Below are 22,272 nucleotides of genomic sequence, written 5' to 3'. Positions count from 1 at the left end.
ATGTTTTATGAAATGTGTTATGAAGATTTTATGATTAAAAATGAAAATTTGTTTTGAAAATTTTACGGTGTTACATTTTGAACCAGGAAGTTAGGGTTATAAACCCAAAGTCGAGTGAATGTAGTATATTGAATTAGATTTAGGGCTTCATGAGAGAGTTTTGATTTGGATAGTTGTTTTTGAACGAGTAATTGGTATATCATCAAACTTTGAATTACAAGATACATTGAGAGTTGATCATCCATGGATAGAATTTCCTAGGCAGAAATGCCAGTTGTGACAAGATTGGATTTTGGACCGGTGGTGCAAATTAAAATGATTTTGAAAAGATTTTGGACTCTTCCACACTTTTTGGGAAACATAGGAACCAAATTTGCAGTACGTAGTGGTTTTGTGATTCTTACCCATTGGAGATGGCCACATCAGCCCACCTCACATCCATTAACATGTCACTAGCATTTAAGAAATGGTATACTCACCGATGGAAGAGATAGATAGATTGAAGAAGAAGAATGATATAGAGAGGGGAAAGAATGAGAAAGGTTGTGAGCGATTGTGAGGCTAGAGGGATTTGTGCCATAAAAGTTGTACTCCCTTCACTGCCACGTAGGCGACACGTCAGCAACTACCACAAAAGTATGGTTTCATGTCACACCCAATGAGTGGTGCCACATTCCTTTAATTATTTTTATTTTTAATAAATAAAATTTTTAATTTTAATTAAAAACAAAAAATTTTATTAATTAAAAATAAAAACCATTACATTACTTAAAAAAACATAACAATAAAAAAAATCCTAGGAAATTAGAAAATAAAAAATTAGAAAGTTTAAACCTACAACTTAAAATTAAAAAAAAAATATCAAATGATTAAAAACTTGGAAAACAACTACAAATTAACCCAGTGACGTAGCCACATTAGTACAAGGGTGGGCCAAATAAATTTGAGTTTATATATATATATATATATATATATATATATATATATATATATATTTATTAAAAATTTCAAATTATACACAAATAGAATATCTTTTGTTGCATATATTGTTACATTTTGTTATCATTTGAAGTATTTTACTATCGTTCATAATTTATAAATTATTTTGTCCACTCTAAAACAAAATTCTGGCTACGCCACTTAATTAACCACGATTAGTGTAACGTTTTTTCACGTTCTAAACAACTTGAAGCGCATACTCAGTTATATTCGACGTGTTTGTGAGTGATTTTGGTTAATACGATTAGGTATTTATAGTGGTAGTAAAAAAAATTAATTTTTTGAATTTTCACTATCTACAAACAGTTACACAAGTGACCAATCAAAACAAAGCAAAAAACGCTCCCTCCTCCGAAGACCGTAGTACGGCCTCAGCTGTACTTGAACCGCACCCAAAAAGCAGTGTTTGTGCTTATGTGGAAAGGGAGTGCGGCTACCACCGCAGCCACTCCGCCTGGTCTGAAGCTGACTACCGAGAGTGACACTTACAAACATTAGCGGTGGTGTTTGAGAGAAAGTCACGCGTGACTTATGGTTCCAACTAAGATTACGTGTATGTTTTATCACCGACTCCATCCATATAGCCTTGGTTTTAAAAAATAAAATATAAAAATTAGGAATGGATGTAGAATCTTTTCCGAATTGAATTTACCTTTTCTCATACTTTATCTTTCCTTGCTGTTTTCCTATATTACTTATGACAGATTATGACAGATTCTTCGATTTGGTGATTCTTTGTTCTTCTAATCGTTTTTTTCTTCCTCTTTTTTGATTCTTTGTTCTCGAACTGATTGTTAAACCATAATTTCCCATGGGTTAACATCTCTTTTTTGAGAGTCGTAGAAAGAAATAGAGAATAAGGTTGATAACTTTATTCCCTCAGTCGAAGAATACTACTGTTCTTGTTCTTGAACCAGTGATCAATTACATTGTTACAATTAAGTAATTAACCCATAAACTATAATCTGCCAAAAAGATTTGATTTTGATATGGGTGGCTGTTTTTCATCGAACCAAGATGCGAATGATGCAAAGCAATTGCCAAAGAAGGATTATTGGAAAAAGGGTTCATACCCTCATCATCCCAGCATACTTATTTCTGGTAACAAACACTTTTTCTCTTGTTAGTGTTAGCCTTATGAAAATGGCTAATTGTTTATGGGGATTTAGTTTCTTTTCAATCAAACCACTGTACTACCATTTTGATATCAGATAGCATAAATATTACGTCGCTAAATCGATAAAATTGTTAAAATCCGTTATGTTTTTCTGTATTTGCGCTTGTTTATATGGGCTTGCGTGGATGTTGGGGTTTTAAACGACATAGTTGACAAAACTGACACCTTTTCTTAGCTTTGTGTAGATGAATTTAAATTTGGTGATAATCTGGATCATAAGGGCATAACATTCACAAAAGATGGAGAAACAGCACATGGTGTTGTACAATTTAGTTTTCGTGAGCTTGCTACTGCAACTAAGAATTTTTGTATAGAGAGTTTTATGGGAGAAGGTGATTTCGGGTGTGTTTACAAAGGTCGTTTGGAAAGAAGCGGACAGGTAATTACACTCAAAGATCTCAAGTTCATTATATCTCATTCAATATAAATCACATAAAACAGGATCTTATACAAGAATTTGATCGTGTAAGTATTATCAATTATGATTTAGCCACGTTTAATGATTCCATTAGGAGATTGATTTGGAGGAACCAACAAATATTAATTAATAATACCTTTATGTGTTCTTATGTTCTCAACCAGAAGTTGATGAGAGAAACTTAATTGGCATTAATTGATCTTTTGGAGGAAGTAACCACCATATTAGATAGTTAAGTGGGGTAAAATCGTTGGTTGAGATTTTACGAGGTCCATTTCGCAATTAATCTTAGGGATAATGACTTGAAAGGGTAACGAACTTTCGATTTTGTTCACATTTAGTCACTAAACTTTTTTTCGTTATCTATTTGCCACTAAACTATTGAAACTGTTCACATTTTACCCTTATGACCGGTAACAACCGGTCATAAGGGTAAAATGTGAACAGTTTCAATAGTTTAGTGGCAAATAGATAACGAAAAAAAGTTTAGTGACAAAAGTCGAAACTTCGTTACCCTTTCAAGTCATTATCCCTTAATCTTAAGGGTAAAATTTATTGCATGCGGAGTTTTTGTGATAAAATGACAAAAATAGGCATTTTGGGGAAGGCTTCTTACAAAGTAACCATAGCTTTTTACTCGAAACGACCATTAATTTCCCATTAGGGTCCACTGCTAAATCAATATTTGCTACAAAATGGTCCCCCTACTTAAGCGTTTTTTTTTAACTATTCCTCATTTTTACACCAATTTTCCCCCGTAACTCTCTCAATCGAACACTTCATTTTTGCACTACGTAACTTCTTTTTGCAGCGAAATTTGTTTTTGAATGTCCCCAAAATAAAATTTATAAGAAAACATGATTTTCACAATAATCTGAACAATTTTGCAATACATAAAGAACGATTTCGTTATATATAAAGCAAAATTCGGTAGTGCACAAAAAAAATGGTTTTTAAATATTTTTTTATGGGAACCATATGAAAAACAAATTCCGCAACAAATAGTGATTTCGCAATGGGCCGATACAAAATTGATGGTTATTTGTGAAAAGAAAATCAAAAAATTGCTATTTTGTTGAGAATCTTATAGCTAATTTTGCCATTTTCTCCTATTTTAAAGATGCGCTATTTTAAGTTTTTTAAGTGTAAAAACCAAACTAGTGCTACAACAACATGAACAACCTGTTGTCGACAGTTGTTTATATTTCTAACACAATAAACATAAATTGACTGTATAATTTGCCAAAATCGTAATCTACAGAATGTTTTTTTTTTCACAAAGGTATCAAGATGAATTTGTTTGTAGGTGGTTTCAGTGCAGCATCTTCATCGAATCTGTGATCAAGGAATCATAGAGTTTTTTAAAGAGGTTATTAAGCTTAGCATTTTTCGTCATGCAAATCTTGTAAACTTGATTGGTTATTGTGCACATGGAGACCACCTTCTCCTTGTTCACGAGTTTGTGCCTTTGGGATCACTCAAAGATCATTTACATGGTGAGCCTTTTGAACCCTAACTTCACTTAACCATTAAGAGGTTGAAATCATTCAGCACTAAATCGTTCAGTTTTTGCAAATATCTCCTGAATCAATTAAGTCAAAAAGAAACAACACCTTACAAATGTTTATTTGCAGATCTTTTGCCAGATCAAAAACCATTAGACTGGAACACAAGGATGAAGATTGCAGTTGGTGTAGCCAGGGGTTTGGAATATCTTCACAAAACATCAAATCCTCCTGTTGTATACAGAGACCTAAAACCATCCAACATTCTTCTTGATGAAGGATACCACCCAAAATTGTCAAATTTTAAGCTTGGAAAACACACTCCATTTGACAATATAACCTCCTTCCCTTCTTTTAGGGTAGATGGCACATATACCCATTGTGCCCCTGAAGGTCCGATAATCTTTGATTCAGATGTGTATAGTTTTGGACTCATTTTCCTTGAACTCATCACAGGTCGAAAAGTCATTGACTACACCCGACCTTATGAAGAACAGTGTCTTGTTTATTGGGTAAGTCCATGTCCATGTTTCTTTTTTTTTTCCGTTTAAGTATTATTTTAAGAGGGAATTGAGAGAATGAAAGCTAGGAAAAATAAAGAAGGGGAAATTTGTAAATAGTTGGTAAATTTGTAAATTTGTAAATAGTTTGTAAAAATGATACACTCGTATATATTTGGTGGATTTCTAGGACTATTTTCAATGACGAGAAGTACATTCTTTTCTTTTGTCTTTTGCACAAGCAAAAAGATCGAAAGCGACTCTTTGTCCCATCTTTTTGGATGGGATGATAAAAATTGCAATTTTTGTCCTATTACATATCAAACACAGTATAAGGTTGTCATGTTATATCAGTGTTTTTGGATTTGACTTTATGGTAAAATTTGTAGGCACGGCCACTTTTGAAAGATAGGAAAAAGTACGTGGAAATGGCGGATCCATTGCTGGAAGGGCGATATCCACCAAAAAGACTTAAAGAAGCACTTGTTGTTGCAGCAATGTGTATTCAGGAAGGGATTGCTGCAAGGCCTGACATTTGTTCTGTTGTAGCTGCTTTAACATATATAGCTTCATCAACTTACGACCCTAATGCCTAAATGTCAAAACAAAAACAAAGATTGTGGGCTGTGGGTTTGACTTAATGTACTTAACAGGGCATGTAAGGTTGTAAGTTATATATTTTTTTGACTTAATGGAGAAAAAACGAATTATTACGGAAAGTAAGGTAAATGTAAAGCGGGGTTGAAGGGGTGAATTCTTACTTCTTTAATATTATGACAATTGTATTAAGTCACTAAAAGTTTGTTTTTATTAAAAAAAATGTTTTATTTAAAAAACAACCGGTGATATAGTTTTATGCAAGAGTTTTCAGGGTTAGTCTGGTCTTTTTATAGTAGATAAGGTGTAAAATTTACATTCTTTGGGTTTATCTTAAAGATAATAATAATCAGTTAGTCACAAATTTAATTCGACACAAATCCATTCCGTTGATTTTTCAAACACACTTTTTGTTGGAATTTTTGTTTTTCCAATTACTTTGAACTTGCATAGAATTTTTAGATACACTTTTAAGGCTAATTTTTGTTGAAATTGTATCAACAGTAGCATCAATTTCAAATTTGACAAAAGAAATAAATAAAAGAGGGAGGGGATAGGTTACCATATGATGATTAGAGAGAGTTGGTTGATATAGAAGCCAAACATCCAGAAACACTATTTGGAATTCAGACACAAAACTAAGAGAATAGAGACAAATGGCAATGGCTACTATAAATGCCGATTCATATACATACAGTCATTCTACTATTACTATTACGACTACATCAATGCCTCCAATGTCTCAAAAATCAAAATATTAGTAAGCACCTCATTTTCATTTGCCCTTCTTTCCCTGCAAAATCGCAATTCGCTACACATCAAATTTTATAAGAAACAGTGTTTTTATTGCATTTTAGCAAGTATGAAAAAAAAAACATTTTTTGTGTGTATAGGTAGTTTAGGGGCAATTGCAATACCGAGTTAACATAGTCATCCATTGATGATTGCTTTCGCTTCTTTATAGTAGAAGGTGGACTCTCTGTTTGCCTTGCTATGGCCCGCTTTGATGGCGTTGAGTTCTATAAATTAATCAAAGTTTCAAAACTTATCAATTTATAAAATAGCAGGCAACAAAATAAAAGCACAACAAATGTCATTTCATTTTAACTTAATCAAATAAAAGCTTTTATGTATTCATGTTCCTTTTTAACTTGCTATAAAACAAACTAAGGTCTGGAAAAAAAGAAGCTTTCCCATTATGCCCTCACCTTCTACAAATTTATTCTCCAAGTATGTCAGCATCATTTTTCTCAAATATTTTTAGAATAAAATACATTTTTAGTTACTGTTCCAGGAAAAACTTATGGAGTTGATTACAAGTTTGGTCCTCAAGTTTAGCTTACTTTTTCAGTTTTGGTCTTAAAAAGTCATTTTCTAGGAAAAGAACCCAAAAGGTTAAAAAAAATTTGCAAAAGAAAACTGAGACCAAAATTGAAAAAAATCAGCTATAAATTTACTTGCATTTTTATAACTTGGGAACAAAAGTGCAAAATTTAAGATTTGTTAAAAAATGTCAAACCTTGGAAAGTTTCTTTTCTTTACGAGCCTGTCTCTCTCTCTCATCATACTCTTGATTTTCCCTCTCCACCAATCGAATGAGAGTATCACATCTCCTTGCAAGTTCTTGAGTGGTTCGTGACTTAACAAACCAATCAAATCTGAACAAAGGTGATGTTCTAAATGCAGCCTTCAATTCGTCCCAGTTTCCATACCCAAGTTTGTGAACCATGCAAATCTGTAAAAGTTAAAAATTTATTGAGATTAATAACTAACATAGCAATCTGCTTTTGTTCGTTTGTTTGTTTGTTTCTAGTGTTTTATTCTTACTTACCATGAACCGATCACATTCCTCATTGTAGAGCTTGCCTTTGTTCTGACCGTATTGGATTTTGAGCTCCAGCCAAGGATTTTTGTAACGGTCTAATTTCTTTCCAATTGCTTTCATTATTTCATCTTTACGAGAAATTCTAGCCTCCCCTCTTTCAATATTCTTAATTATTCTATCATAATCTGTTACAAAAAAACATCATAACTCAAATACATTCACATATGGACTCAAACTCTAACAAGTAGCAAATTTAATAATTTACCATTCAGTTCCTTGTATCTTTCCTTAAACACTGCAGCGTATCTTTCAACTTCCTCTTCTGATTTGCCTTCCATTTCAGAAGCAATACTACCCACATCACTCCTACCATACTTCTCACAAGCCCTAATGAAAGTATTGAAGTCTCTCCTACTCCATGTTGAGAATCCCTGGAATCAACAATAATAATATTAATTAATAATCATAATAATAAGGAACAGTGGAAAATATTAAAATCAAGACATACTTCTTCCAGTAGTTTCTCTTTTTCTTCTTGCTCTTCAGCAGTCAAAGGATCTCCCACCTCTACTGAATTAACAAACATAATTAATATTCTTATAATAAAATAGTGAAAATAAAACAAACACACAAGATTAGCTTCTATTGTACCTTCTGGCTCATCAACTTCTATGGAGTCTTTCACTTGATTCTTCTGCTGTGCCTGCTAAAAATTCAAGAAACAAAAGAAGTGAATTAAGGGTGAGTAGAAAAGGCATGAATGTCCTTCTCATCTTCATCAGCAAAATTTGAATTGTCTTTGGCATGCATTGGACTTTGTAAACAGGAATTTGTAAATAGGACAAATTGCAAGTTGTCCATTGAAAAAGATGGAAAAAAAGGTAAGACAGGACTTGATCTTTAATTCTCATCTATGCAAAAGACATAAATGCCCTTCTCATGTTGACAAAGCAGTCTAATGAAAGATAAAGGAGAGTTCAAGGGGTAAAGTCAATACCACCATGAGATACCGCACTTCTTTCTCATAGAGCTCACTTAGCCTCTGAGTGTTAAAGAACTGGAAGTCATGCCTGCATTGAACACATTTTTCAAATGATTGTTAAGTTCCAAAACAAATCCTATAAAAAAAATGGTAGATCCAAAAAACAGCAACAAACTTTCATTATTTGTTCATTAAGGAAACATAATTTCACTTCTCATTACAGCCTTAGACTTTATAAAACCTACCCATTATAGAAATGTCATCCAAATACAAAACAAATTTTGAAAGTACAAAGCACAAACTAAAAGTAAAAGGTTATACTTGGATAGATTTTTCATAGAACAATGGCTTAAAAAACCTCTGAAAGTACAAGATTGTAACAGAAAAAAAAAATCAAAGGTGTAAAGAACTTACAATTGTGGCATGCGAGGAATCCTAGGCTCCTTTGGCCTTGCAGGACCACTTTGGCGCATTGTTTGCTTGAAGTATTCTGATTCTGAGTAGCTGAAAAGAATAACAGCAATATTCAGCCACCAACAAATTACATCATCATTTAATATAACAATTTAAAACTAAAAAAATTATAATTACTTGCGCTTCCTCTCTCTTTTTGGAGGCTCCACCCAATTATCACTCACAATCTTCTTAAAGTCAACCTTGTTCTCATCCTTCATAAATTAAACACACAGTCATCAGTAAGTTATGATAATGACACAACATGGTAATACAACATAATCACAAGACATGCAAAGTATTGAATACCTTGTCATCATCAAAATCATACAAATCAGCAGCTGCATATGAAATCAGTTAAAAACTTAGTAAAAGTAAAGTAAGTAATGATAAAGGAAGATGCATAATTATTAAATGTAGTACATACTGTCGTCCATTTTGAACTTGATTGCATCTTCTGTGAACTTTTTCATCTTGGCATCAAGTTCAGCAGTTGCCTCTTCTCCCTTAGCAATGATTCTGTCAATATCTTCATCTGTGATTGTGCTGTCCTTTGAACTGAATACCATTTCAGCACCAAACCTAACCATTTGTAGCAGCTCATCTTTGTTTACAGCTGCAAAACATAGAAATGTAAAACACCCACATGATATGAAAAGTCTTTCTGAGTAAACCAAGGAGAATTTGTTTAAAATAATGTTTTTTAGAAGGAAAGGAAACTAGTAAAAAGCTGAAATGAAGAAATGCTTACTCTTTTGCTCTGCTAAACGTCCTTGTTGAATAACCAAAGCATCAAGTGCAAGCTTTTTATAAGCTCTTTCAATGACTTTCTCCTCTATAGTGTACTGTTTATAGTCGATTAAAATTAGCAAACAAACATTTCAGCTGTTAATCAGATGAAAAGGAAAGAAGCTAAAGAAACCTCAGTGCAAAATCGGAACACTTGAACTTCTTTCTTCTGCCCAATTCTATGAGCACGATCCTGAGCTTGCAAATCCACTTGTGGATTCCTGCAAAATTAAATTTATATCCAATTAAACAAAACCACCAATTTTTTTAAAAAGAAAAAGCCATGTATTACTTACCAGTCACTGTCATACAAAATGACTATATCTGCAGTGGCAAGATTAATACCAAGACCTCCAGCTCTTGTTGATAATAAAAACACAAACTTTTCACTTCCTGGCTTATTAAAAGCATCAATGGAGGCATCACGATCTTCACCTCCAGTGTTTCCATCAATACGACAGTATAAATATCCACGAAACATCAAGTAATCTTCTAGAATGTCCAGCAGCCTTGTCATCTATAATAGCATACCACAATTTATTTTAATATAATAACAAATATACCTCACTAAACCAATACTTTCATGCTGCATAATATAAATACCTGTGAGAATATCAACACCCTTGAATCACGTTCCTTCAATTTTGGAAGCAACTTGTCTAGAAGCACCATTTTTCCTGTGATTATAACCCCAAATACATACGGTGAGCATCAGGTATAGTATAATATGACTCTTCAATGTTACCAAAAGGGTTATATGCAAGAGTTTCTGTTTCTTCAAAATACATCATAAAATAAAAATTGTAATATTTGATCATGTCCAAACTAGGAGGGACCATTTTAGATACAGGGAAGAAGTTGAGGGGTTCACCTGCATTTGTTACAAGATGGTCGCCAGTAGTATAAGGAGGACCAGGTTCAGCTCCTTGAAACAGATATGGATGATTGCAGCATTTTCTGAGCTGCATTGCAATATTTAACAGACGCTTTCTCTCACCTCCAGCATTCACAACCTCAAGATCTTTCTGCAGTAAGGCCTTGTAATACTGTTTTTGCATTTGAGACATTCCAACCTTGAGAATGGTTTCTTTTTTAGGAGGTAAACCTTTCTCAACATCTGACTTCAATCTTCTTAGAAGAAAAGGTCTTAGCACCTAAACACAGAGATAGCAGAAAACTAATAAGACACTTTAAAGAATGATAATATCGAAAACTTGATGCAATAAACAGCAATGCACTTTCAACTATTTGTCTATAATAGCAGTTAGCTTACTAACATTTTATATATTCATAGCATTGTATGTATTTTCATTTTCTTTTTCTTATTATCGCATTGTACATATAAATAAATGTGCTTTCAAGCTGTTTTTTCTTATACCTTGTGAAGCTGTTGAACAACCTCTTCCTGATCATTTTCACCAGAAATTTGAAACCACTCATCAAAGGTTTCAGCAGAACTAAAAATCTCAGGTAGCAAAAAGTTCAGCAGTGCCCAAAGCTCATGAAGGTTGTTCTGTGTAAACACCCAAAATAAACATTGATCAACATAAAAACCCAAACATACAAAAGTAAAGAAAATGCAAAATCTTTAAAGAAAATACAAATTAAAAACCTGAAGTGGTGTGCCAGTGATAAGGAGACGATAATTGGTATTGTAAATTCTCATGGTCTTTGAAAGAAGAGAATTTTCATTCTTAATTCTATGAGCTTCATCAATTATGATATAACGCCAGCTAAATCGACGTAAGGTAGTCTTCTCTTTAATAGCCATTTCAAAACTGGTGACACATACATCAAACTTTCCAGCAACAAGTAGCTCTTCACGTATGTATTTCTGTAAACATCAGGTGTTAATAGCTTACAAGCATATAAAAACTAGTTTTGAAATAACTAAAATCAAAATTTAAAAGCATACCCTTTCGTCTGGATTACCAAGAAACTTTACAGCACGCAATATTGGGCAAAAACGTTTAATTTCATTCATCCAGTTACCAAGTGTAGACTTAGGAGCCACAACCATGTGGGGTCCAGTTATTCCTCTAAATTCATGCAAATAACCAAGTAATGAGATGGTTTGTAGAGTTTTTCCAAGTCCCTGAAATAATAATAAAAAAAAGCATATTCATTAATCATTATCAAGTGATTTGAGTGAATTTTGAAGTGATGATAAGGATAAAGATCATTAACATACCATCTCATCTGCAAGAATTCCATTTATACCATTCTCATATAGTCTTATCATCCAATTTAACCCAGCAAGTTGATAATCTCTCATCTTCCCTGTTATACCTGTTAAGATTTTAACATAACCAAAAGTCAAAATTCAGAAACCACTTCAAAGTCAAAAGTTTTCTTAATTTGTTTTGTTAAGTAGCTTGGGTGTTTGCTTTCTATAACCAGACTTTGTAAGATATGTTCAATGTCAAACATTGACATTTTTCAAGACAATGTAACAAATCATACCCAGTAATCTAAACAAAGTAGAATTAGAGTGGTTATTGAATTGTTTCAAAGATTCAATCTTAAATCTAATGACACAAGTCTAAAAAGAAAAAAAAAAAAAAAAAAAAGGGGAATCTTACAAGAGGGCTGCACCAACAAACGTGTATGTCCCGCTCCAGCTTCTTCCTCTTTGAGATATTCTTCATCTTCTTCTTCTTCAGTCAACTTTGAAGCATGACGACCCCTAAGCACAAAAAAGAGCACATAAATAATCATCAAATATGCTTCATGAATGTTAATTATGAGGTTTCAAAATTATCAAATCAGTAAAGTTCTCACCTTTCCTTTCCCTTTCCCTTTTTCTGAGAAGCAGATGCATCACTTTTGGCAAAATGAGCAAATAGTTCTGTTTGCTGCAGTAAGAACTTCAATCTTCCCTTTCCCTTGCTATTCTGTCATAGTTTAATAAGAATAACCAAGCCACATTAATTGATTTTTATGAACATTAGAAAATATATATCAACTTTGAAGTATGATTTTCTGTATCACGCACCATATCAGCCTCAATAGTAGCATTTTGTTGATCAAGTATGTCTTGTATCTTTTGTCTCTTCAACCTCTGCATCTCCTTTAACCTTGCCTTTTCACGATGACTAATTTCATTGTTGGCCTCATCATTGTCATCCTGCTAGTAATGTTGAAATCATGTTACTTATACTCAAAGAAACAACACTGATTCATCGCATTATATCTTTAGTTTCAAACACCCTTTGAAAAGTACTACTTAGAAACATAACAATTGCATGAATACAGTAAGGCTGGATGAATTCTACATACAAATCCCAAATATCATTATGTATAACTTGATTCCACCAAGCATATTAAAGCAATAAAATCAAACCAAATCGCTAGTACAGCTTCCTAAAAAGTTTATAATGCTTAAGTTTGTTTATTATGATTCAGCCCTAGTTGAGACTTTCTGATTCATTTTATCCCCTGCAAATTAATCTTTATAGTTTTTGTGAATATAAATATAGTCTTATATATTTCAAGTTGGGTTCCCTTGCAAATTGCAATTTTTATTTCCAATCATCTTTCAGTCCAGCCTGATGTTTTTCAGTTCACTCTTACTAGCATTCAAATGGCAGGTAGTTATCAACAAATGCCAAGCACCACATATCAAAAAACCCATCATTTTAAACAAAAACGCCAATAACAACAAAAAAATCAAAACATACGATGAGAGAGGCTAAGCATGGTGAACATTATTGGAATACGGCATCTAGAAGCAAAAATGTCGACAAATCAGTAGGCTCTCTTTTTCAAAGGAAATGCATGAAAAAGCTGCAGCTACGCAGAAAAAAACGAACCAAAACCCTAAAAATCACACTCCCTAACACACCAAAGGATCATACTAAAAGCAAACAAATCCAGCAGCACAAAACCCTAAGCCAAACAAATCGCTCCAAAATGTATCATAAAACACCAAGAAATGCTTCATATCCCAAACATGTATAATCAAAAGTAACCGAAGCGGCAAAAATCAGTCTAAAAGCACAATATCCAAAAAAACAAACCTCGTCTTCTTCCTCATCGTCTTGCTCCTCACCGGTGGCGTCAACCGCGGGTGTGGCGTTTTCATCTTCGTCAGAATCAACAGGTCGTGCAACGGCTTCCAGTTCCTCCTCATCTTCTTCCTCCTGGTCATTGACCTGCTCCTCCTCTGACGAATTAGACAGAGATTCCTCCGTGGAGTCCTTCGATTTGGAGCGTCTTGCCATGGAGATCTTCGAGGGTTTTCCTTCTCAGTTGTGTAAATCTGGTGAGAGGTAGAAAGAAAAAGGGGCAAATGGCCGACTTAATGAGTTGCGAAGAGAGAGAAAACACAAAAGGTGGGCATTTCCGGGATATTGATATTTATAGACCCAATTTTTGCTTATTTGGAGTGTGGGAAAATTCCCGCCGGTTCAACATGTAATTGGCTTCTTTCCCGCTTTTCGTGAGTGGGGATATTGTGATGTAAATTGTGAGAAATGGGTCGGGTTTTTTTGAGGGTGAACATGTGGGAAACGGGTCGGATTTTATTACATTTGTTAAGGTTTGTAAAAGTGTGATTTGGTTTTTTTTAAGAAGAGAATTCAACATTTCAAGGTCAGTTTGTTTTTTTTCCAATTTTATGAGAATCTTTAGTATATTAGTTAGTTAAAACATAGAGGTAAATTTGTTAGACAAAACTGCAAAAATGTCCTTGTAGTATTTTTTTTTTGTCCAAACGTGATTTTTTGGATTGGTTATACTTTTGAATTAGTTTCGTTGTGTATTTGGTTTTTCGAATATTAAAATGGCTATAATACCATTGGGAATTCATTTTTCTATTTTTTTTTCATTTTTTTTAAATCTAATACTTATACTCTTTCTCTCTTTCTTTCTCTATGTGTGTGTGTTTGATAAACACTCGAGAACTGAAGAGCATCTTCTCAAAAACATATTCTCAAAAACATCGTTTAGGTTTGCTCTTCAAAACACATACCCCATAACTATTGACTCTGACCACCGTTCATCACCACTGTTGGAGGAATTAGGGTTTATGTTGGAGATCTGGATACCCATGGGATCGTGTGGACACTTTTTGAATTGATATTTATATATTATGTTTGAGTTGCAAGAAATTCAGCCTGTGATAATCCAAGATGACACTTTCGAATCTAGACATAAAAATCGTAAGACAATTTGCTAGAAGGATTCTATGTTCGTCTGAAGAAAATATAACTAATGTTGTGTGTCTCTTCTCAAAGAGAATATTCATTTATATAATAAACGAGATTTAGGTTTTGCCTCTTAGGGTTGGCCGTCATGGATTGCTTTGGAAGCAAGTCAGGAATTCTAAAATTTAATGAGGAAATCAAAGGTTCCCAAAACTGACAAATTTCGTCAGTTTTACCATAATCACCTTCAAGAATTTGATTTCCCACTATGTTCCCATATGTAAAATTCAGAGAGTTTTGGGGGTTCTGCCCCTAGACCCCGTCAAAGGGGCACTGCCCCAGGACCCCCGACTTGTCGTCGAACCGACTTCTAATTCGATCTTATAAGTGTGTGCACTCCACACATACGCGTATATATATTAGACTATAAATTATGAAGCCTCTTAGATCACATGTTAGTTCCAATTACATAAAATGACATGGTGACACCACCAACACTCACCACCGTCTACCACCTCCATCTCCACCTAGATTTTTTCTGTTACTCGAGAACATCCCTCTTTGTCACAAATCGGAAGCATCTTTGTAACATCCCAAAATCAAGGTGAAAATTTTTTACTTTCCAAAAAATAGCCCAAAACCACAAATGTTTACAAAACATAGTTTCCAAAGTGTAAAATCACATATTATAGTATCCCAACATCGAATGTAACGACCCAAATTTTCAAGAAAAAAATTCATTTAAATTAATAAACACAATTGCATAAAACCATGAAATCCCACATTTAGTTTTAAAACATCATCCATTACATTATATAAATCATCAGGGTGTCCCCAAACATATTAGTGAAAGAGAGATAGAGTGCACGTCGCGCCATCACGCCTTGCCCTTGCCCTCAGGGTCCGATGTACCTGAAACAATTCAAAAACCTGTAAGCGAAATGTTTAGTGAGTTCCCAGAGCATACCACACACCACGCATATACATATCCTAATAACTAATCAAGCTACACACATATCACATAAGCCATGCATACATAAAACCAGCAAGAATATCATGGGCTACCCCGCATGGTCTTTACTTAGGATTGTCATGGGCTACCCCACATGGTCTTTACCTAGGATTGTCATGGGCTACCCCACATGGTCTTACATCCAGTGTCACGGGCTCCCCCCCAGGGTATTCATGCAAAACACACAATCACATATCATATCAAATCATAAAGCGACTACACATATACCATAAACACATAATGGGTCGGCCTTAGTGCCTTAGACCCATGGGTATGGTGAGAATACTCATTTCAGTCTGCTGAACACACAAGCTGCTCTCCTAACAGTCTGCAACCTCTCGAACTGGACAATTTATATTAATCAATGTTAGGATCTCAAATTAATCCAGGAAAACCCAAACCCACATCCTTCCACGAGGCCCAAAATACCCTTCCCTTGCTAATGGGCCCAAAGTCCTCATCCAATGTCATTAATGAGCCTTTTGGCCCAAAAAGGCCCACCCAAAGTATTCATGGCCCATAATAGAAGAGATGGACCATAGTTCACAGAATACAACCAGTCCATCAACCAAAATGAAGCCCAAGAGCACAAAGGCCCAAAACAAATCCGGCCCAAACTGCAATGTGTACGCTCGACATACTATTCTGGTACGCGCAGCGTACATTGAGTACGCCCAGCGTCCTTCCAGACTAAGCACTTTCTCCATTAAGTGCTTAATATTCCATTTCTTTACGTCCAAAAGCTAGATCTGAACTGGTTAATACGTCCTAAGGCATAAAGTTGCCAACTTTATGCCTTTGCATGCCTCCCATACACCCAAAACCTTCATTAAGACATTTCTAAAGCCCTTAATCCATGCATGTGACCAATACATCCATCAAGACTCCATTTTTATACTTCAAAACGACTAAGGGACCTCATATCTGCCATTCTCCTCTCATGGAGCCGCTTATCTTGCCAAAAGAGGTTTAAAGTCCCACAAAAGGGCCAAACAAGAAAACCCTAGCTAGATCTAAAGATTTACAAGGAAAGGTACAAGCAGATCCTTGAAGCACCCAACTGATCCAAGCTTGCTTAACAACTCTCCTTCTTTAAAGAACTCCAAAGTAACCACCAAAACCCTCTTCTTATGCTCCAAAACTCTCTCACACTCTAACTCAGCTGAAGGAAGACAAAATGGGGCTAAAGAGACTGATAAGGTTTGATCCAAGAGGCCAAAAAGGCGTTTAAATATGGAACAGGTCTGAGATTTAGGGTTTAGTCCTTCGGACGCGTACGACCGGCGTACGTGGGGCTCCTCCACGATCACTTAGGTAGAGTACGCTAAGTGTACCCATAGGTACGCCCAACGTACTCAAGGGACCAAAAATGCAAAAATGAGAATTCTCGAGGGTCACAAGACATACCAACTTTTGGGTGTTACAAATCTCCCCCACTTGAACTAGACTTCGCCCTCGAAGTCCGTCGTTAAAAACAGTTTGGGGTAATGCTCTCGCATCTCCTCCTCTGGCTCCCAAGTCCATTCGGAGCCCTTCCGGTGCCGCCATTGCACCTTTACCGGTTTCACTTCCTTGCGTCGAAGTCTCTTCGTCTTTCTGTCTAAGATGGCGACTGACTTCTCAACATAATTCAGGCTCTCATCCACCTAAATGTCATCCAAGGAGATGACTGCGGACTCGTTAGTGACACACTTCCGAAGATGAGACACGTGGAAGGTGTTGTAAATCTGACTAAGCTCCTCTGGCAACTCTAAGCGATATGTCACCTTGCTCGCTCGGGCTGTAATCCTGAACGGGCCTATGAATCGAGGCCCTAGCTTACCCCTCTTCTGAAACCTGATAATCCCTTTCCAGGGCGACACTTTCAGTAAAACTAAATCCCCCACCTGAAACTCGAGATCCGAACGCCGTCAGTCAGCATAACTTTTATGACGACTCTGCGCAACTCGCAACCGGTCGCGCACCTGTTGAATCAATCTGGTAGTCTTGAGCACCACCTCAGAGCTCCCTATGATCCGATGTCCAACCTCATCCCAGCACACTGGAGTCCGGCACCTCCAACCATATAGCATCTCGAATGGGGCTCGGTCAATATTAGCATGATAATTATTGTTGTACGAGAACTCTTCTAGAGGGAGATACGAATCCCACCCCCCTCCAAAATCCAGCACACATACCCGAAGCATATCCTCCAGCGTCTGGATCGTCCTCTCACTCTGACCATCGGTCTGAGGGTGATATGTTGTACTGAAGTGTATCTATGTACCCAGTCTCTCGTGGAACTTTCCCCAAAACCTGGATGTAAACTGAACATCCGTATCTGAAACCACTAACACCGGCAATCCGTGCCTTGCCACCACTTCTCGAACATAAATGTCTGCCAACTTTTATGCGGATATACTCTCGGAGATCGGAATGAAATGGGCACTCTTCGTTAGTCTGTCCACGATAACCCATATGACATCCACTCCCTTCGCCGTCCTTGGTAGCTTCGTAATGAAGTCCATAGTGATCTCTCCCCACTTCCATATGGGAATGGGTAACGGCTGAACCTTGCCATGAGGCCGTTGATGCTCGACCTTGACCTTCCTGCAGGTCATGCACCACTCCACAAACCAGGCGATTTTCTGCTTCATGCAGGGCCACCAATAACTCAGTCTCAAGTCCCTATACATTTTTGTTGCACCTGGATGTATAGAAAACTTGGACTTATGAGCCTCCTCTAACAGTCTATGCCTCACTCCCCTACCAATGGTACCCACACTCGGTCACACTGAGTCAAAAGGTTGTGGCTATCTTTGACAAACAAAGGATACTTACCCCAAATTTTCTCTGCTTTCCAGTTCTCCTTCTTCAACCCCTCAACCTGAGCCCATCTGATCATATCCAACAAAGGCGAAACCACCGTCATCCTCATACAAATGTCCATAATCGGGGACCCTGTTACCTTGCGACTCAAAGCATCGGTCACCACGTTGGCCTTCCCTGAGTGGTAGAGAATTTCGCAGTCATAATCTTTCAACACGTCCAACCATCTTCTATGTCGAATGTTGAGGTTCTGCTGGCCCATCAAATACTTTAGACTCCCGTGATCGGTGCAGATAGTAAACCGCACCCCATACAAATAATGCCTTCAAATCTTGAGGGCAAACACTACCGCCCCCAGCTCCAGATCATGCGTGGGGTAATTTGCCTCGTGGGGCTTCAACTGTCGTGAGGCATAAGCAATCACATGCCCTCGCTGCATCAATACTGCACTCAACCTTGAAATTTATGCATCACAATATACCACAAAATCGTCCAACCCCTCAGGCAGTATTAGGACTGGAGCCTCGCATAACCTCTGTCTCAGAGTCTCAAAAGCCCTCTATTGATCCCCATCCCACCAGAAAGTCACATTCTTCGTGGTTAAACGGGTCAATGGTGTAGCAATCTTGGAGAAATCCTGGATAAATCTCTGATAGTAACCCGCTAAACCTAAGAAGCTACGAATCTCCGAGGCGTTCCTCGGTACCCCCATCGCATCACAGCCTCCACCTTCGCCGGATCAACCGAAATACCTTCCTGATTGATGACATGCCCCAAAAACTGCACTTCCCGCAGCCAGAAATCACATTTGAAGAACTTTGCATAAAGCTTCTCTGCCCTCAAAGTCTCCAGTACCTCCCTCAAATGTTGCTCGTGCTGCTCTCTGGTTTCGAAGTAAACCAGGATATCATCAATAAAAACGATCATTGACCGATCCAACATCGGTCTGCATACCCGGTTCATGAGATCCATGAATGCTACTGGGGCATTGGTGAGCCCGAATGGCATCACCACAAATTAATAATACCCATAACGAGTTCTGAAAGCTGTCTTCAGTATATTCTCGTCCCTAATCTTCATCTGATGATACCCGGACTGGAGATCAATCTTGGAGAACCAAGATGCACCCTGAAGCTGATCAAATAAATCGTCGATCCTTGGCAAAGGATAGCGGTTCTTCATCATCAGCTTACTCAGCTCCCTATAATCATTGCACATCCTGTGCGACCTGTCTTTCTTTTTCACAAAAATAATCGGTGCACCCCATGGAGAACTACTCGGACGTATGAACCCTCGGTCTAGCAGCTCCTGAAGTTGCGTAGATAACTCCTGCATCTCGGGTGGTGCCAACCGATATGGTGCCTTTGCTATTGGGGCGGCACCCGACACCAAGTCAATACGAAGCTCCACTTGCCTCTCCGGAGGCACCCATGGTAGTTCTTCGGGGAAAACATCCCAAAATTCCCGAACAACTGGCACATTGCCCACATCCGTCACGGTCCCTACCCTCGTATCCAAGATATAAGCCAGAAATCCTGTGTAACCCTGTTGTAGAAACTTCATTGCCCTCATAGACGAGCAGAGGGTCGGTCCCTGCGAGGCCCTCTCACCATGAATAACTAGCTCTCCCCCACTTGGGGTTCGAACCAGGACCAACTGTCGCTCACAATCGATCATGCCCCCATTGGCCCCCAGCCACTCCATCCCGATAATCACCTTCAGCCGCCGCAACGGTATCGGAACTAGGTCGACTCGAAACATCTCCCCAAGTACATTCAGGACACAATCTCGATACACCCTCATAGCACTAACAGTGCGGTCATCTGTAATCTCAACCTCGAGCGGGAAATCCAAGGTCGTCGGCGTGTCCCTAAATTTCTTGCTAAGCGCAAGAGACACAAACGATCAGGTGGCACCCGAGTCAAACAATACATGCGAAGACATACCATTGACTAAAAAGGTCCCTATACAAACATGATATAAACATAAGACATACAACCACAATGAGCAGAGAAGTAATAGATACATACTAGCCACAACGTTTGGCGCGACCCGAGTCTCCTCGGTAGTCAGCTGAAATGCGTGACTCCTCGCCGCCGGGGTGTCCGCCTTAGCAGGGTGGCCATCCGTGATCCTCAAGGTGGCGGGTGAAGGCACCGCCATCGCTCCTCCTCCTCCCTGCAACCTTGGACATTCAGCCTTTTTATGGCCTGTCTAGTTTGCAGTGGAAACATATCAATCCCTTCTTGGGGCAATCCTTACTCATGTGGCCCTGTTGACCACAAGAGTAACATCCTGACACCCCAGCCGTCCTACACGCCCCGCTATGGAATCTCCCACACTTGGCACACCGGCCTCGGCCCTGCTGGCCCTTACCCGAAGAATCAGAGATCTTAGGCTTCTTAGCCTGACCCCCTGTTGCCTGCGCCCGCTCAGTCTTCCACTTCGCGCGGGTATCCAACTCCAAGTCCCTCTCACGGGCCTTTTCCACCATCTCATTCAGGGTCCTACACCCTGCAAAGCTCACAAACTCCCGGATATCGTCCCTCAACATGGAATGATATCGGGTCCGCCTCATCTCCTTATCGGTAGCATATTGTGGAATCAGTAAAGCTCGTTCCCGAAACTTGGCGGTGATCTCCGCCACAGTCTCGATGGTCTGCTGCAAGTCATGGAACTCCCTCATTAACCGTTACACCTCAATAGGCGGTGCAAACTCCGAATCAAACCGTTGAACAAACTCAGCCCACATCATCTCAGCCACTCTAGATGGCCCCACCTGGCTAGTAACCTTACCCACCAATCACGAGCCCTGTCTCTCAACATACACAAAGCAAACCCAAACTTTGCCACCTCCGGGCATGAGCTCGTGCGCTGGGCGTTCTCAATATCCACTACCTAGCGTCGGCTGACAATGGGGTGCCTGACCCCGAAGAACTCCGACGCCCCACACGCCTTGAACTCCTGGATGGAGGGAGTTCGGGTCCTAATTTGTCCCGCTGCCAACTCCGCCCTGAAAGATATTAGTCTCTCCTCCATAATCTCCATAATACCCTCCTTGATCGTCCCAAAAATGATTAGGGTCACGTCAAGGATTCCCCTGGTAACCTCAATTGCAATGAGCTCTCGCAACCTCTCATCAATGACATCAGTAGTGTCTCTCGATCCCGATCCTGATCCTCCTACTCCAAATCGTGTCACCACCATGCTAACTGAAATATCATAAATTGTAGTGATCAGGATTTCCATATAAGGGATACTTCCACACCGGTCCTCCTTGGGGTCGTCAGATCTAACAGTGCTTCGGATACAGGTCATGTGCTTCCAATTGTACGAGCCCAATACTACCTTCCACACCTACCTGTACCTTTCCCCACTGCTCTGTCCGATAACTCAAATTCGTCTCACAACCAAAACATAACCTACATTTACCACACATCTCAATCTTAGGCTATCCTAATATTTCCTATACTCATAACAATCACGTCTATCATAACAGGTTGCCTTTATGCATGCAAATTGTACACAGAGAAGGGATCAAATAGACTTTCGAATAAAAGATTCTACCCTAGGACCACAACCAAACAAGGAACATGAAATAAGGCCAAATCAATCATTACGAGGCTATAAGATCCTAACCGTATACAATTTTAAAAGCATACACATAGCAAGTTCCACATAATCAATACGGTTCAAAGTCAGTATAACATGGATAACATATTAGGGAACTACTTACTTGGCTCGGTTGATCACGCGCGTTGCACTCTCATCTTTTCATTTTCTTTTGAAAATCCCCCCTTTTTATGTTATTATTTTGAAAACAGTTTCTACCATTCCTTTGTTTGAGTCCCGACACACTCGAGAGTGTGCCTGAATCCCTCAAACCAAGGCTCTGATACCAACTTGTAACGACCCAAATTTTCAAAAAAAAATTCATTTAAATTAATAAACACAATTGCAAAAAACCATGAGATCCCACATTTAGTTTTAAAACATCATCCATTACATTATCTAAATCATTAGGGTGTCCCCAAACATATTACTGAAAGAGAGATAGAGT

General features: G+C 37.9%; 2 protein-coding genes across 7 annotated transcripts; one reads left to right on the top strand and one right to left on the bottom strand.

Moving 5' to 3' along the window:
- The first annotated feature begins 1,601 nt into the window (after positions 1–1,601).
- On the top strand, positions 1,602–5,318 carry LOC145052972 (serine/threonine-protein kinase PBL27-like). Its single transcript, XM_079000923.1, has 5 exons — positions 1,602–2,100; positions 2,362–2,555; positions 3,901–4,090; positions 4,229–4,611; positions 4,989–5,318. The coding sequence occupies exons 1-5, from the start codon at positions 1,989–1,991 to the stop codon at positions 5,193–5,195; spliced, it is 1,086 nt and encodes a 361-aa protein (XP_078857049.1). The 5' UTR covers positions 1,602–1,988; the 3' UTR covers positions 5,196–5,318.
- A 412-nt stretch (positions 5,319–5,730) lies between these two features.
- On the bottom strand, positions 5,731–13,579 carry LOC145052970 (ISWI chromatin-remodeling complex ATPase CHR11-like). Of its 6 annotated transcripts, none has more exons than XM_079000917.1 (25): positions 13,265–13,579; positions 12,241–12,375; positions 12,027–12,139; positions 11,828–11,931; positions 11,437–11,534; positions 11,161–11,340; positions 10,858–11,079; positions 10,624–10,758; positions 10,117–10,399; positions 9,849–9,922; positions 9,542–9,762; positions 9,379–9,466; positions 9,208–9,301; positions 8,884–9,072; positions 8,766–8,797; positions 8,595–8,671; positions 8,418–8,507; positions 8,019–8,091; positions 7,673–7,727; positions 7,530–7,591; positions 7,287–7,452; positions 7,028–7,206; positions 6,716–6,931; positions 6,114–6,215; positions 5,731–5,989 (listed from the first exon to the last, which is right to left on the bottom strand). In XM_079000917.1, the coding sequence occupies exons 1-25, from the start codon at positions 13,466–13,468 to the stop codon at positions 5,972–5,974; spliced, it is 3,210 nt and encodes a 1,069-aa protein (XP_078857043.1). In that variant the 5' UTR covers positions 13,469–13,579; the 3' UTR covers positions 5,731–5,971. The 6 variants fall into 6 exon arrangements, with proteins under 6 accessions (XP_078857043.1, XP_078857045.1, XP_078857046.1 ...); XM_079000919.1 differs by having other exon boundaries at positions 7,530–7,588; XM_079000920.1 differs by having other exon boundaries at positions 7,673–7,724.
- Positions 13,580–22,272: the final 8,693 nt, after the last annotated feature.

The sequence above is a fragment of the Lactuca serriola genome, chromosome 5, assembly GCF_051521515.1.
Source record: "Lactuca serriola cultivar US96UC23 chromosome 5, Lser_US96UC23_V15, whole genome shotgun sequence".
NCBI lineage: Eukaryota > Viridiplantae > Streptophyta > Magnoliopsida > Asterales > Asteraceae > Lactuca > Lactuca serriola.
Note: the sequence above shows the minus strand (reverse complement) of the source record. Positions and strands in the feature narration are given on the sequence as shown.